General features: G+C 32.2%; 3 protein-coding genes across 7 annotated transcripts; 2 read left to right on the forward strand and 1 right to left on the reverse strand.

Annotated features, from left to right (window-relative positions):
• Positions 1 to 191: 191 nt before the first annotated feature.
• Positions 192 to 4,334, reverse strand: LOC105839739 (calcium uptake protein 1 homolog, mitochondrial). 2 transcript variants are annotated; one of them, XM_012686247.3, is made up of 12 exons: positions 4,108 to 4,334; positions 3,613 to 3,869; positions 3,367 to 3,511; positions 2,266 to 2,425; positions 1,989 to 2,026; positions 1,799 to 1,913; positions 1,487 to 1,647; positions 1,263 to 1,379; positions 1,064 to 1,188; positions 848 to 975; positions 583 to 672; positions 192 to 444 (listed from the first exon to the last, which is right to left on the reverse strand). In XM_012686247.3, the coding sequence occupies exons 2-12, from the start codon at positions 3,852 to 3,854 to the stop codon at positions 290 to 292; spliced, it is 1,476 nt and encodes a 491-aa protein (XP_012541701.1). In that variant the 5' UTR covers positions 3,855 to 3,869; positions 4,108 to 4,334; the 3' UTR covers positions 192 to 289. The 2 variants fall into 2 exon arrangements, with proteins under 2 accessions (XP_012541701.1, XP_012541700.1); XM_012686246.3 differs by lacking the exon at positions 2,266 to 2,425 and adding an exon at positions 2,701 to 2,860.
• Positions 4,335 to 5,142: 808 nt separating this feature from the next.
• LOC105839740 (pre-mRNA-splicing factor 38B) lies at positions 5,143 to 12,298 on the forward strand. Of its 3 annotated transcripts, none has more exons than XM_036293773.1 (6): positions 5,143 to 5,439; positions 6,388 to 6,671; positions 7,627 to 7,778; positions 8,998 to 9,396; positions 9,767 to 10,015; positions 11,953 to 12,298. In XM_036293773.1, exons 1-5 carry the CDS (start codon positions 5,409 to 5,411, stop codon positions 10,005 to 10,007), a joined length of 1,107 nt encoding a protein of 368 aa, XP_036149666.1. In that variant the 5' UTR covers positions 5,143 to 5,408; the 3' UTR covers positions 10,008 to 10,015; positions 11,953 to 12,298. The 3 variants fall into 3 exon arrangements, with proteins under 3 accessions (XP_036149666.1, XP_036149668.1, XP_012541704.1); XM_012686250.3 differs by having other exon boundaries at positions 5,145 to 5,439; positions 9,767 to 10,003; XM_036293775.1 differs by lacking the exon at positions 11,953 to 12,298 and having other exon boundaries at positions 8,998 to 9,409; positions 9,767 to 9,882.
• Positions 12,299 to 12,978: 680 nt separating this feature from the next.
• LOC105839738 (glycosaminoglycan xylosylkinase) lies at positions 12,979 to 16,580 on the forward strand. 2 transcript variants are annotated; one of them, XM_012686244.3, is made up of 6 exons: positions 12,979 to 13,136; positions 14,120 to 14,485; positions 14,889 to 15,189; positions 15,451 to 15,719; positions 15,850 to 16,076; positions 16,223 to 16,580. In XM_012686244.3, the coding sequence occupies exons 2-6, from the start codon at positions 14,120 to 14,122 to the stop codon at positions 16,449 to 16,451; spliced, it is 1,392 nt and encodes a 463-aa protein (XP_012541698.1). In that variant the 5' UTR covers positions 12,979 to 13,136; the 3' UTR covers positions 16,452 to 16,580. The 2 variants fall into 2 exon arrangements, with proteins under 2 accessions (XP_012541698.1, XP_012541699.1); XM_012686245.3 differs by having other exon boundaries at positions 15,562 to 15,719.
• The last annotated feature ends 116 nt before the right edge of the window (positions 16,581 to 16,696 follow it).

The following is a 16,696-nucleotide window of genomic DNA, read 5'->3' on the forward strand; positions in this document are numbered from 1 at the left end:
ATTCGTTGTCTATTGAATGAACACTGAAGTACTGAATGCATATTGGAGAAATTACATTCACTATACTTTACAAAGTTTTTTTCGGACGGTACGCTCTATTTAGTAGAACAGTGAAAGTATATTAGCATCATTGATATAGAATGTGAATATTTCTTTACAAAGAATATATATAATACATTTAAATTGCAAAATTGTTTTAAATAATATATTTTACATATTTTCTCTCTATAAATTACAATTAATGAAACAAACATTTAATAAAGATGAAATAATATTTCCATATACTTAATTATTTATCATATGATAGGAGATAGCTATTTTTTGCGCACTTTATCATGGATTGAATTAACTTGACAAATCCAGTATCCTTTGGCTTTTCTAGGCCACGAAGCACACGATTCTTCATCACAGCCACAAACTCCCGATTACTGAGTTGTCCGTCCACTGTTGAACGAGATAAAAATTTATTTAAGATTCATAAAGACTATTATATTATGATTTAGAAAATAAAATATAGTTTTTCTTAGCAGTTTGTTATATATTTTTTTGAGAAATATTTTTTTTCATAAAAAATTAACTTACTATTCTCATCAAAAATTGTGTATACTACTTGAATGATGTGGTCACTTAGATCAACATGTGCTACAGTTTTTGCCACGTGCTTCAATGTCGCTGCAATATCACATACAATTATGTATGAATAAATTATAAATAAAAATGCACTGTCGCGCTTGTTGTTTTATCTTAATTTACTGAATGTTTCTTTCATAAAGAAGCATAATTATTCTAAATAATTCTAATACTTATTATTTTTTATTAAAATTTATAATCAAGTAATTTAATCTACCTTGATCAATAGATGCACCAGCAATATGATAAAATGTTAGGGCTGTATCAACATCGTTAATGTTGTTTAAAAAGTGAAAAAACTTAAGATATTCCTCTTTACTGATTCCTTTCGGATCTTCTTTAAAGCTGTAAATAGTCGCAGTTTAATTACATAATTTCTGAAATCTTATATTATTTCAGAATTCATATAAAAATTAAATATTTTTACACTCACGTCTTTTTCACTCTCTTCAACATTTTTGCCTTTTTTTTCGCTGGATATCCAGCGTAAGCCAACAATAATTCCGTAAAATCTACCTCAGTGATATTGCCATGCTCATCCGGATTTCGTCGTTCAAACTACGCAGAAATAAATAAATATGAATAAGTTGAATTGTCGGCTATACATTATGAAATTTGTTTAATTACTCTACCTCAAGACCCAGAATTTCTCGTTGTAGCTGCTGCTGGAAGTCTAAAAACTTCTCGATTGTTAGTTTCTGATTCATTTGTGGCCCAAAAAAGTATGTTGTTAGCGCAGAATTTACACCCTAAAATCCCAATTAAAAAACAAATTAAGACTTTCATTATTGACTAACATTTATTGTTCACACAATATTAACAATAATCATAATAATTAACATATTAATAATAGAACCTTAAATGTATTTCCTGTGGTCGCGTGATCACGATGTCGAGTACCTATGCTAGTTTGTGACCGTATCAATGTAGCTACTTTTCCAAATTCTTCGGAATCGACATCACCATCTCCGTTGAAGTCGAACATTCTGAAGGCAATCTCAAAGTGACGTCTAGAAGCTATAAAATAAATTTAATTTATTGAAATTTGTTCGTTGGAACTGATAAGTCCAATTGATATTTGATCAAATGTATTTTAAATAAATTTTTTATTATAAATATTTTCATGTTACATAAATCAAAGATTAATGAAATAGTAAAAGCCGCTCACTTGACAATACGGTCAGCAAAAAGATGTAATCGGAGAAAGTAATAAGACCTGCACTGCCCAGTTTGTAGAAGATGCTATCCTCATCCAATTCTAATTCTAATTTATTGTGGATATTCTAAATAGAAAGACAAGTATTTTTGTTTTACACAAATACTTTGATTAGTTTTTTTAATGAATCTAACTACTGTACCTTTGGATCATAACGCCTGTACTGGTCCAGTCCAAGACCTGAAAAATTAATATTTTTTTACTATTATCATATCAATATTTTTTTACTATCAATTTTTTTATATCGTGATGTCTTTTATGAAATATAAATTTAGATCTGGAAAAAATTATAACTCGAAGATGTTAGTTGATTTGCACATGCAGAGCTGTCGCAAGGCGTCAGCAAGTATCTCACAATCAATTCAAAATATCGAGCAACTTTTAACTTGGAAACAAGGAAGGGGATAATGTAGGATTACCGTCGGGCTGTTTCACGCCAGGAGTCATCGATCTTAAAAAGTCATCCGGTGTCATGAATACTTCGTGTATGTCGTTGTTTGTGACTTGGAGAGTCGCAAAGTAACGGAACACCTTGTCGGGCGTCGAATAATGCCGTATACGATTTTCGTATTCTATTATCTGCGCACACATTAATCGAGTCACGTTAATTAATAGCTCCGATAGTTTTAAGCAAAACTATTGCAGATCTTTAATCAAACTAATTCTTGCACGATGACGTTATCTACGTACGATTTTGGCAACCGTAGAATATTCGAGTATTTTAGTTAGCAGAGCGAAGCAGGTAAGTTGTTAGTAGGATTTAACAATTAGACAATTGTGAATAAAAAGACGGGATTTTGAAATTCCAGAATTATATTTTGGTATCAATACAATAAAAATTTTGAAAGCCCTACCATCCGGCTGTCGCATGTTTGGTGTGATAGCGCGAAGAAAATCGTCAGGTGTCATATAGACCTCAGTACCCTCTAAACTAGTTATTTTCACAGTCGCGAAATAACGAAAAATTTTGTCTGGTGTCGAATACGCTCTAATCCTGTTCTCGTACTCTATTATCTGCAAAAACACTTCAGCCTGCATCGTTCTGCTGCACAGATACATGCTGATGCAAATAAAGCATTAAGTTGCAAGATCTACAGGGCTATTCTAATGACACATGGAAGAAGAATTTTATGTCTCTCTTGTTTTCATTTTACTACAAAGAGTCGTTGCACCAATCAATGAACAAATAAAAATAACTTGATACAATTAGATTTTTACATTAAAAAATATTTTAATAAAATGCATATAAAAACTAGAAAATGTATAAATTAATTTGCAATTTATTATTTTAAAGTTTTATTTTAATATATTAATATTTTTCTTAAACGCATTCATTTACTGGCAATTGTTCAACAATGGGTGCAAAGATTTGCATTAATCTAAAGCAATAGTATAGCTTTAAATTAAAAAAAAATACATATTTGAATAACAAATTTAGGACTAAAGAGAAACTGAAACTCAAAGTTTCTAGTTTTCAGTTTTATTTTCTCTACTGTAGATGTAGTGCATCTTCAATAAACCTTTCTATCACGAAATCCAATCTTCTGTTTTTTGCTCTTCTTCTTCTTTTGTATCTCTTGTTCTACATTTTCTATGTTTTCACTATTCTGACCTTCTTCCGTTAGAATACTGGCAGCTTCCACTTTAGGTATTAAATTGAAGTAACTGTAAAATAAAATAATATATGAGTGATAAAATAATACATGAGTAAACTACTGAATGAAATTTAGCATTTGCATCATTTGATTGTAATATCGTCGACTTACCGTTGCCAGTCAAAACATATGGTTATAAGCATACCAGTGCAACCCAATACAAATGGAAGGTTAGAGAAAAAGGTAAATTTCTTCTTAGTATGACCAAAATTTTTGAAGTTACGAGTCTGATTGTATTCGTATTCATTTTTCCTATAATTTTTCTGTAATTCTAAAATAAAGAGTGTGTCAGCGGTCAGAGGCTTGTGTCGCAGACACTGTCGAAATGCAAATGCGCTCCTGTTCAACAGCATTGTGACAGCCACACTCTGAAAAAATTGAAGATTATTAATCAACTTGTAGAATTATACTGGCTATGCTATTAATATTCAGCACTAAAAATAGTTAACATCAGTGGTGAATATTGGTATCACAGAATCTAGTTGTATCAGCAATCAAATAAATTGGAGATGTCAAGTATACTATAAATTAATTTCTATGTAACTTATTACTAATTTATTGTAGGTAATTTGTAATCTGCATTAAAGAATTTATAAGAATTCTTACCCAATGTGCGTTTACTTTATTGAAAAAGTTCCTCAAGTATCGTGAGCCTAATTCTAACAGTGAGAACAAAAGACGTTTCTATATCAAAAAAATCAATATTTGTCTCGTATTCGTGAAAATTTCCGGCAGAATTTGACAGGACTGCCGTACTTGCTACAATCCATCACACATCACACTCCATCACACTCGTGCGTCGTGCGACACTCGTCGTCCTTCGATCATACGGAAATCACGAGAAGTTTGTTCTTTTTAGCTGAATCTATCTGCACAGTTATTTCTTCTCTTCTCTCTAATGGAAAAAGAAAAGGAGGAAAGATAAACCATGCAAGAGAACAGCTTTTCTTTTTTTCCTAACAAGTAAAGAAAACAGAAAAACTAAACTATGCAAAAAGTTCAGCGAAAATATAATGTTTATAGGCTTGGTTTGTAATTGTGGGACATTTTTACTAATGCTACAAGTCTGTTCTATTTAAACTTCTTCGTACAGTTTATCTTTTCTTTTTCTTTTTACATTGAAAAAAGAGAAAAAAGAGAACTTTTTTGTAAAAACATAAGGATAGGCAAGTTACAAATTTTATTTAATTAAATTAAGTTAAAGTTAATGACTTAATTATAAAATTTATTTATGTAAAATTTAGTTGTGTTAAAAGTTGTATAATTAAAAACTTAGTTAAATTTAAATTATATTAAGATTAAATTAAATTAAATTGGAATGTTTAAAAGCATTATATGTATATTCTAAATTAGAATTTTAAACAATTATCTTATTCTAAGTAACAAGTTAATTATAATTTAAATTAACAAATAAATGTAACATTTTTTGTACATTAAACTTACACGAAACAACAAAGAATTTATTATTAACTTTTATATGAGAGTAGTTCCTTTATTTATAATTTTTATCTTTCTGTCAATTTTTTTCGGGACAATTTCAATATTTGTTGGTAATTCGGTCTTTTCCTGGTTTCCATTTAACGTTTCGCGCGCTACGTGACGTCAGAGTTGGGCGCGTGCGCGCGCATGCAACGTAACGTAGAACGTAGAACCGGATGTGTACGTTTGTCCATCACACGTAATCGAGTCCGTACGATACGACGAAAGTCTATCGCTTCTTTTTGCTTCTTGGAGGAGCTAGTAGGACTTTGGTTTTTACAGTATTCGGAGAAATCCGTTGCGTCGGAGTTCTTTTCTCGCAAGTTGATCGGAAAGAAACGATTCGCAGCTGAGCGGATTCGTTCGTTCGTCCGCTGATCGACTGATGTGGAGACTCCACGCGAGTCTCCTCGACAGATCGCTTGAAAATGCAGAGTCAGGAGAACGAAGGTGCGGACGGTGAGTAAACTCGTCACTTTTCATTGAAGACACAAGATTTCGGAGTTTTTTCGGTTGTGCGAGGATTTTTTACCTTACCTGTGCTTCGGATAACATAACCTCGATTTGCGTATCGGCTTGGTGCCCTTGGTGATTCGCGAGTTTCATTACATTTGAGAGTGCGTTCCACTTAACACTTGCAACACTCTTGAAATTATGTCATCCTTATCTTCTTTATCAAATATTGAATAAGGATGAGTGATGCTTGCAAAGCGTTGCGAGCGTTAAGGATGGAACGCATCCTGGTTACACTCAGTAGAGCAAATTAATGAGTTTATTAATTTTTATGTTATGTAAATTTCAAAATAAACGTATTTTTCGAGTCGGTTGACATAATTTCTCAGAAATTGCTGAAGCATCTTTTGTATATATGTATGTATAATATATGTCTATTTACTATATATTTATTATATAAACTAGGATTATTGTAATATCTATAAATTAACTATTTTTTTATGCATATTAAAATTCAATTGATCTTGTTAAAGAATTGTTACTTGTTCTTTAAAACTATTTTAAATATTTTCTGTTTATCCTAGACAGCTGATAGGTTTAGTTTCTACGAAATTGTGTCAATTTGAAAAACATTTCTTTTTAAATTTATGTAATGTGAAAATTAAATATTTAATGAAATAAAAATTGACAGATATCTACTAAATATGTATAAGTATATGTAATTTACTTTTTAGATGCTAGACTAAATAGCTATCTATTAAAAAAAATTATGTCTAAATAATAGAGGCACAAGAAACATTCTGTATATTGAATTATACATACATACATACATACATACATACATACATAAATACATACATACATACATACATATATACATACATACATACATACATACAATATTTTAATGTAACACTCTATGGCACTGAGATAAGCTGAGCTTTTTTTTTACAGGATCTCCATGGAATAACTCAAGTGGTTGCGATGAGGAACACAGGCCAGCCCCAAAGGAGGGTAAAAAGTCAAATGTGTTACCATTATGGGGCAACGAGAGGACTATGAATTTAAATCCTTTGATTCTCACCAACATACAATCGTCACATTATTTCAAGGTGAATTTATATGAACTCAAGACCTATCACGAGGTGATCGACGAGATCTATTACAAGGTTTCTCACCTGGAACCATGGGAGAAGGGCAGCAGAAAGACAGCGGGTCAGACCGGGATGTGTGGAGGCGTGAGTATGTTTTCTCAGAAAGAAAGATCGATTTTTTTCCTTTTACCTTTGTTTTTTAATTATTAATGCGTTTGTTGGAAGTCTGAGGCTTGTGAGACATGTTGCACAAACATTCGCTTGTACAGAAAACTGATTATGTTGCACTAGCCAGCGACCTGTGGGCAAATTGTCAGACGAGCATAGTAAGGTGATTTGAATGCAGCAGTGTGTTTGACTTGTTATAATGAAATATCAGCTATTGTTAGAGAATAATTTTTAAAATTTATTATTAGAAAATAATTTTAAAAATTTGAACACTATTGGAATCCATCTTTGTTTTTGTCTTTTGCCTTTTATTTAACACATCTACTGAGTTTGGTGAAATATTTAGAGAAAAATTATATCTTTGTTTTTGGAAATTGAAAATTAAAATTATGTAGTGATATAAAACAGAGATGGTGTTCCACTGAAAAGATTTCTGAGAGAAGGAAAGGTTTACTTGATTAATTTGAAATTTTTTAACTTGATTAAATTTCTTTACAGTTTAATTATTTATTTAACTTAAGCATATAAACATTTAAAAACGAAGAAATTTAATCAAATTAAAAATTTTAATCAAGTTAACAACTTTTTTCTTAATGTAAATGCTCGTTACAAGATGGAACGAAAACAGTATATCAAAAAAGAATTATTTAATGTTGTTAAAACCCTGCAAGTTGAGTTATCATGTACAGTTTTGATAAATGCAACACTTTTTGTTCGTAAGAGATCACAAAGTGTGTCACGCATGTACGATGGTAGAACTGCCAAAGCCTCAACAAATTTTGAACGCCTTGGTACTATTACTATTGTCAAACGCAAAGTGTTAATCACACCACTTAATTGCAGAGTAGCATGTATTCGGTCCATATATTGTACGATAACACGAATGTGATTTAACTGACTGAGGGGGGTGTAAATTTAGCGGTTCATGCAGGTACGAGGCGTGGGAGCTGGAGGAATTGTTTCCACGGCGTATTGTCTACTATACAAGCTTTTCACGCTGAGGCTAACCAGGAAACAACTGAATGGTCTTATTAATCATCCGGACTCGGCCTACATACGCGCCTTAGGATTCATGTATATTAGGTAAGTTTTATCTAATACATTTTGTCGTCTTAATATGCATATTGAACACATAACAGAATAACTTTGTCGTAGATCTATTTTCAGAACATATAATTTTTATAAAAAATGTATATTTGGATTAGTGGTCTCCAGGATTTGTAGTTTTGGGCTTGAAATTGAAATGTTTTGGTGTTCATGCTGTTTCTACTATTGTTGTTTCATAGCTGTTTCTTTGTAGTGTGCGACTTGATCTCAGAGATGAGATTAATCTGAGATTGTTAACAATTTTTGAAGTCATTAATAATCTCTTACAAATTATAGTAGGAAACTATTAGCAGATTAATACATATTTTGTTTTATTATAATAAATTTATATATGAGTATTAATTTTATATATGCATACTTAAAATACATATAACATTACATCTTTTATACATATTATTATACATATTACATATTTGTGGGTTTATAATACAATACATAATACAACTCTGTTGTATTGAATAATAATATTTTATATTGTTAATAATATACCGTTAAACAGAAATTGATACGTTAAAAGTTTTTAACAAACTTAGTCAAACATTTTTAACAATTTTCCTAAAAGCAAGCATTACGTGTTACGAGAAAATATTAACGAAATGAGAAGTAATGGTAGTAGGCATAAATGTTATAGCATCTTTCAGAAACTTGCTGGTACTAGCAGTACTAAGTGCTTGAAGTGTAATACTAATAAGGGAGTTATATACACTTTAAGCATTCAGTGCTGCTAGTGCCAGTGACTTTTTGCCAATGGAAGTCGCTATTAACACATTCAAACCCAAGATTACAAATTCTAAACAGCACTGATTTAGAAAACTTATTAGAAGCTTTATTTTGGAAATTAGTTATATTTGTTTGCTAGTTGATTTTATTTCTGTTTTGGAATAATTATAACAGAATCGAAAACTTAAAAACAACATAAAATGTCAATTATAAATCAGTTATACATATATAAATCTATTAATTTTTTATATCTGTGATAAAAAATTAATAATCATATATATAGATGAGTATACATATATGGTAGTTAAGGAATAAATTTGCTTGGTTTAGTATAGATACACTAATCAAGGCTGCTACAAGTAGTCACTCGAATATCCTTCCAGTCCCTGCTAGACGGCTAGACTTGCGACGTTCAAGTCAAGCTATAAATTTGGTTACGATTATGATTATACATACGCAGTACAATTACGATTAGATACACACAGCCACCAGCAGACTTGTTCAGCTGGTACAGCGACTACCTGGAGGATGAGGAAGAGCTAGACGTGAAGGCAGGCGGCGGGCAGGTGATGAAAATGGGCGATATTCTTAAACAATTCCTCACCAAATTAGAGTGGTTCTCCACATTGTTTCCACGAATACCAGTACCGATACAAAAAGACTTGGAGCTGCGACTGGCCGAGCGTTTTCCACAACAGCAGGTGAACGCACGAAATGCCAAGCCGCCGATCACTCTTAACAGCAAGTACGGCAACAAGGATGGCCGTAAGGACAACGGTAACTTGACAGGGTCACGTAATCAGCAACCACGGCATATCCCCGACAACGAGACTCAATGGGGCGAAGCTGAGCGTATGAGTCAGTGGCGTGCCAGGTGCGTCCACGTGGTATGAATACAATGATCACGTTATTAATATGTTTGAACAAATACATAAGGATTGTTTCACAGATAACTTTTTGAAATTCAAATATTTTTTTACATATTTTGACACACACACACACACACACACACACACACACACACACACACACACACACACACACAACAGTTAATTTTAAAAATTATTGTTCTCATATTTTGTTCTGAAAAATATAAGAATAGAGGATTGTTTAGAAAATTATTGTCTTGAACGTATAGTTGTTGACTTAGCAAAGAGATAAAATATTAACAACCTTTTTAAGCATAGAGTTTCACAATTGAGACAACCAATGTCATACTTCCGTTCGAACATGTCTCTTTGCAGAACTGATGAAGATCGTAAGGACAAAAATAGAGAGCGCGATCGGGAGCGCGAGAGATTACGAGAGCGTGATAGGGAAAGAGCTCGTGAGCGGGATCGCGAGAGAGACAGGTATAGCAGAAGGTCTAGCAGTCGTGACAGAAGCAGAAGACAAAGGGATCATAGGAGCCGTAGTAGAGACAAATCATATGGAGATCGGAGCAGGGATCGTCATCGTGACAGAGACCGACATCGGGAGAGGTAAGGATAAAAGTAAGGATTTCTTAAAAGATTAATAGATTATCGCTATTTTTAAATAAATTAGTTACATTAATACAGAATATAGAAAAAGCATTAGTATTAAATTAAAATCAATATATTCTATTTAACAATTATTATTTTATATATGAATATAGTTTTTGCTTAAATATTAAACAGCGATCTTGTATATATTAGGTGTACAATTTTGCTTCCGCCGTTTTCCAATATATGGCTGTAGCGGTAAGTGGTGGTCGAAATAAATAGATCGTAGAAATCATACAATAAGCTTAGGCATTTGTAAACATAACGCCATTGAAATATTAGTCAATTTGTGTCTGCATCATAAAGTTATTCTCGATTGAAAATGTCAGCTTACGAGCCAAATTCTCGTCATTTGTGGGAGGTTTTAATGTTTTGCTTCAATATGAAGAAATCTGTGGCTGAGGCTCATCGAATGCTCTCGGCACGTTCTTTCACTAATAGCGGCCTCAGCGTATGGTGAGGCCGCTATTAGTGAAAAAACGTGCCGAGAGTAGTTTCAACGTTTCAAGAACGGTGATTTTAACGTCAAAGACCAACATGACGGTGGAAGAGAGAAGGTTTTCGAAGTCAAGACTCATTATCAAACGCAAGAAGAATTGGCAGGATCATTGGGAGTGACTCAACAAGCCATTTCAAAACACCTGAAAGTCATGGGAATGATTCAAAGGCAAGGAAATTGGGTGCTGTACGAATGTTGAAGCCGAGAGATGTTGAACGGCGTTTGTTTGCTTGTGAACAGCTGCTTGCAAGGCAAAGACAGAAGGGATTTCTGCATCGTATTGTGACTGGGGACGAAAAATAGGTTTATTACGATAACCCTAAGCGCAGAAAATCTTCCCCGTCGACGGGCAAACCGAATATTCACTGCTCCAAAGTCATGCTCTGTATTTGGTGGGACCAGCTCGACGTAATATGAGCTAAACCGACTGAAACAATCACAGGCGATCGGTATCGAAAGCAATTGATGCGTTTGAGCCGAGCACTGAAAGACAAACGGCCGCAATACAACGATAGACACGATAAAGTGATTTTTTGCAACATGATAATGCTCGACCCCATGTCGCAAAGCCTGTCAAAACATACTTGGAAACATTGAAATGGGAAGTCTTACCCCACCCGCCGTATTCTCCAAACATTGCTCCCTCCGTCTATCACTTATTTCGATCAATGACACACGGCCTGGCTGTCCAGCACTTCCGTTTTAATGAAGAAGTGAAAAATTGGATCGATTCGTGGATCGTCTCAAAAGATGACCGGTTTTTTCGACGCGAAATTCGTATGCTGCCAGAAAAATAAGAGAAAATAGGGGCCAGCGATGAACAATACTTTGAATCGTAAATGTATAACCAGTTTTTCAGAATAAAGCTTCGATTTTCGGGGAAAAAAAACGGCAGAAACAAAGTTGTACATCTAATATATAATTTAATTTTTGAAAAAATTGAATGTTTTAAATTTTAGCAAAATATTAAATATATCTTTACTTTAATATTAAAATAATCATTTAAAAATAATATGATTGTTTTGATAATAATAGTATTAAAAATTCTAATTTTTAAATTGGAGATATTGTTTTCTATCTGATATTTTTTCTCTTTCTCAACTCGTGACAATTATTATTGAATAAAAATATGTATTTTTTTAATGAAACTGTACGAAATTTATTTAATATTAGCAAATTATGTCTATTTAACACTATGTAATCCGATTTTTTAATACTTCAAAAAGAAAGATATATTTTCAAAATATTACTGTTTTTCTGTATTGTTTTACAAAGTCACATTACAGAACTTTATAAGACAAATTACAGAACTTTATGTTAAATATATCTATAGAACACAAATTTGTGAAATGTTAAATTACTTGCACATTTTGATCCATGTATATTTTGGTGATTATTTTGATTTTAGAAGAGGATCGCCGTACGACTATGCTACAGAATTGGCACGCGAACGTGAAAGGCAACGAAGAGAAAGGGAAAGAGAAAGGGACTGAGAAACGATACACATTGTGTACATATTTAATTATTTCTACGAATTGTGTGAATTGTATGAAAGCATTAAGAAAAAAAAAAAAACAAAAGCGATGATAGCTACCGAGCCGAGTCACCGACACCATCACTACAATCACTGTCTCTATCATCGGCATGTGCACTACGTGTGTTCACAGCAGAACGTTTCCGAAGTGGAATATAAATCTAACTCTGTATTCGTCTGTAGTTTACATGTTTTTATAAAATAAATACGTGACTGTCAATGCTGCTTCTCACTGCGTATTCCACCAATAATTTTGCGTTGCATTTCTGTCGCCTCAAGATTTCTTTGAGAAAAAAAGGGGAATTAAACAATAATGATTTCATGTCAGTTTTAATTATGTAATTGTACAACATTTCTAGATAATTACTCTTTGATACATCAATTGATTTTAATCGTTGATTTTAATTGTTTTCTTTTGAATAAATTTTATAAAGACAACTAACAATAAGATTTTAAGTAAAGCATCTAAATGTTTAAAATACTCAAGATGACTTCGGCTAAATTCCGATTTTCTTAATTTCAATACATGTCAATTTATTTCAATTTCAATTTACTAATAACTTTTATTAGTTAACATGTATAGAAATTTTTATATATAATTATAATATGAAAAAAAATGTATATTATAAAGGAACAATTATGTAGTTAGAAATTCTGCTTTGAGTAATATTATCGCTTGACTTAATAATTGCTGCTATTAATATTTTAAATAACATTTACATTGTTTTATAGATATAAATAGAGAATTATTAAATCTTTATTTAATCTAATGTTTTAATGGTTTCTTTTTTTTTAACGATCAGAGTTTAAAATTGCAACGGCGTTTCTCAATGTTCAAGAGTGTCATTCATCATAACACCTTAGTATAAATGAATTGGCGGGCATTGGACTCTGGACGGGAGTTGAAACGCGTCGCTGCGGCGCGCTTAGCGAAGCGGTGAGTAAAAATGGCGACGACATCCGGACACGAATGAGACTGAACGTTGGCAGCGGTCGGTGAATAATGAGAGAAACGCGAGTTATCAGGTGACAGCGAACGCGTGGCCAATTTCTGCAAGGTAAAGATGTGATCGAAATAAACGTTATCGCTGAAAGTCGCGTGCTTGCAAGTCACACCTATATCGATTGTTCGAGCGTTCGAATGAGATTTGTAATAATTTTTTAAAATTAAGAGTTACAGTGAGTTTATATTGTTAGAGGTGTATCTATATGACAATGGCCTAGCTGAAGAGCGGAAAGACTCGACTAATTATAATTAACCGATAACTTAACGATTAACGATAATCTATTGATGATGCTGGTGCGAACGTCATAAACGACGTTGCAAAGTCGCCATAATGCCACGAGAAATGCGTAACACGCCAGTGGCGCGGGAAATTTTGTTCTCGGCTTTTTGATAATTTGAAAAAGTTACCCGAACAATTTGAATTTATAGACTAATTTTATTATATAGTTATACATATATGATATAATTTTGAAAAATTATCTGTTATATATCCTGCAATTTAAATTTGTAAGATAGGAAATAGGAAAAAAAGTATTTCGATGAAAATAAAATTAGAAATATTATAGAAAAATTAAATTTTGTCTGAAACAGAGTTAAAGAATTAAATTATTAAAATACGTAATCTGTTAAATAATATTTACTTGAAATTCTTCTGCGTGTCAATACAGAAAAATATACTTACTGCACATTACTTTAATTAAGTAAATATTAGTTATTTCAAATATTTCGTTAAGTTTACGTATAGCCGCGAATCTGTTACGAGTTTATTATAAGCATTAAATTTAAATTTAAAATATATTCTGAATTCTAGTAACATTTCAAGAATATATAGTTAAATAAAAATTGAATTTGCTTTGATCATTCTAATTTTTCTTCAATAAAATTTTATAATATTCTTTGAAAGACTACAATTTTTTTTCTCAATACACACGTATAATAATGAGTTTTTCTGAAATTCATTATTTATCATTTTTCTTAACAATATTAATATTTATTTGTATGTCTAATAATCGCAAAATTTTATAAAAATTACAGATGATTGGCCGACGTTGCGCTTTTTTCGCCTTGGGCATCCTCTTGATTTTGGTTCTCAGCGTGAACATCTACTTCATTCGAATGATCGTCGAGAGTTCTTCCTCGCATAAGATATACGCAAAGAATTTACCAGAACCGAAAGCTAGGCAAGATCCCTCCACGTCCTCCAATGGAAAAGATTCGCAGCTGCAACTGAAGTCAATCACAAGGGATATTAGCAAAAAAATAAAAGAGGAGATTCGCATGCTGCCCTCCAAGTATTTTAAACAGAATACCAGCTACACTCTCGTCCTAGAACGATTACTGGCCGAGCTGACGATAATGTCGAATGTCCGCGAAGATATCTGGAATATTCCCAATAATAATGTTAGTAATTTCTTAGAGTATTTTAAATTTTTTAACGCAGAAAGTAAATAGACGTAATTTATAATTACATTTTTATTATTATTACAATTATTATACATTTTTTTACACAGTTATATTATTATTTAATTAAAAGACAAATGCGTATTCTAAATTTGTTCTGCTAGGAATTTAAATTGGCGAACAATTAAAATTATTAATAATTAAGTAATCTATTAAATAATTAATTAAAATAAATTGGTTAATAAATTAATTAAAATAAACGTATAATTTTGTTGTTAGAGATTACTGTGTATAATCACAAAATTATAAAAAAGATGAATAAATTGAGGAATTCAATAAAGTATAACGTATAAAGTATACAATAAAGTATAAAGTAAAAATTACTTTTTTGTTGTATGTACAGTGGCCGGATGCACATCAGTTGATTCCGCCGGCAGCACCGGAGCTGGGGACTATTTTGGAGGTTTTGCGGAAATCTAGAGTGATCCGTGCGGATAACGCTCCACTGGGTACACAACTGAAGCTTGTACTCAATCTCGAGAACAACGTGAAAGCGTTATTCAAGCCACAATGGTACTCCAGAGACGCTATTATACACGGGCCAGTATATCATGGCAAGGATCGTCACAATGCTGAAGTGGTGGCTTTTCATTTATCGTCCTTGCTGGCACTGCGAAGAGTGCCACTCACCGTTATTCGAAAACGTACGTTAAAATTAAATGAAATGAGAAAATAGAGAAAAATTCGTCCTTTACAAAAAGTTAATATTGCGTGTAGAAAATTTTTCTAAGGGATATAAATTAGGATTTTTAATTATTTTAATAGAAATCCCAATTGTATGAATTTATAAGAAATTGCAATAAATAAAAACCTCGATTAATCACAATTACTTTTTCCCAATGAAGTAACTATGTGATTGGAATTTTCTTCTACAAATTAATGAAGTGAGAAATGTACTCTTGTAGTTGATCTAAAACGCGAGGTTGTCAACCGTGCGACACCGGCGTTGTACGCCACTATGTATCAAGAAGGTAACGATACATGTCTGTATGGCGTTTGTCATTACTGTTCCCCAGCCGACCCTGTTTGTGGTACGGGGGACGTATTGGAGGGTGCTCTCATCTTTTGGCTTCCGCGATATTTAAGACTGGTTAAACATCGTCATCCTTGGCAGCGAACTTACAAAAGAAACAAACTTGCTGCGTGGGAAGTAGACGAAGGCTACTGTGATAAAGTATACTGCTAAGATTATTAAAAATATATATACATGTAAAACAATATTTACAAGAAAATATATCAAGTTGAATTGAAAGATACTTAATATTTCATGTAGAGGAGGAATATAGAATTGATTTTACTTTTAGGTAAAAGACTCCAAGGCTTATTCACCACAATCGTCGAGTAGACTTTTGGATTTAATCGACACAGCGATTTTTGACTTTCTTATGGACAATGGTGATCGGCATCATTATGAACTTGCACAGAACAATTTCCACAATCCCGCGGTGCTGCTGATCGATAACGGAAAAAGTTTAGGCAATCCTGACGTGGATCATCTCGATATCTTGGCGCCTCTCTACCAGTGCTGCATGTGAGTATAATTGCTTCTAGCTGCAAAAGCAGTTTTGTTTTGCTTTGTTCCTCTTTTAGTTATCGCGTTAAAAAAACTGTAAAGAAAGACAGAAAGTAAAAGAGAAAGAAAGATAGAAAATAAAATAAAAATAAAATTTATTCCAGGATTCACAAGACTACGTGGGATAGATTACGATTATTTAGCGGTGGCTCTCTAAGCATCGTGTTAAGTAGACTCTTAGCACATGAAGCTGAAATGTCAGATGTTTCTCCACTCATTACGGAAGCGCATTTAAGTGCCATGGATAGAAGACTGCTTACCGTTTACGCTGTAATAGAAAATTGTCTAAAAAAGAAAAAGTACATTTCTAATGTGATCCTTGATCATCGATAATTTAAGGACAATTCTTAGAATGAGTTAAAAATTTAGATAAAAATGTAAATGTTTGTAAAAAATATATAGAACTGAAAATTAATTAAATCTAATAAAAAACTAACAAAATAAATAAATAATAAATGAGAAAAACAATAAAGAGAGATTTTAAGAAGAGTTAAAAAATATTTTTATAAAAAAATAAAAAATATATAACATTTAAAAGTCTTAATTTTAGTTTATTTTAGTCATAGTTTTATTTTATT

This window comes from Monomorium pharaonis, chromosome 11, assembly GCF_013373865.1.
Source record: "Monomorium pharaonis isolate MP-MQ-018 chromosome 11, ASM1337386v2, whole genome shotgun sequence".
Classification (NCBI taxonomy): Eukaryota; Metazoa; Arthropoda; class Insecta; order Hymenoptera; family Formicidae; genus Monomorium; species Monomorium pharaonis.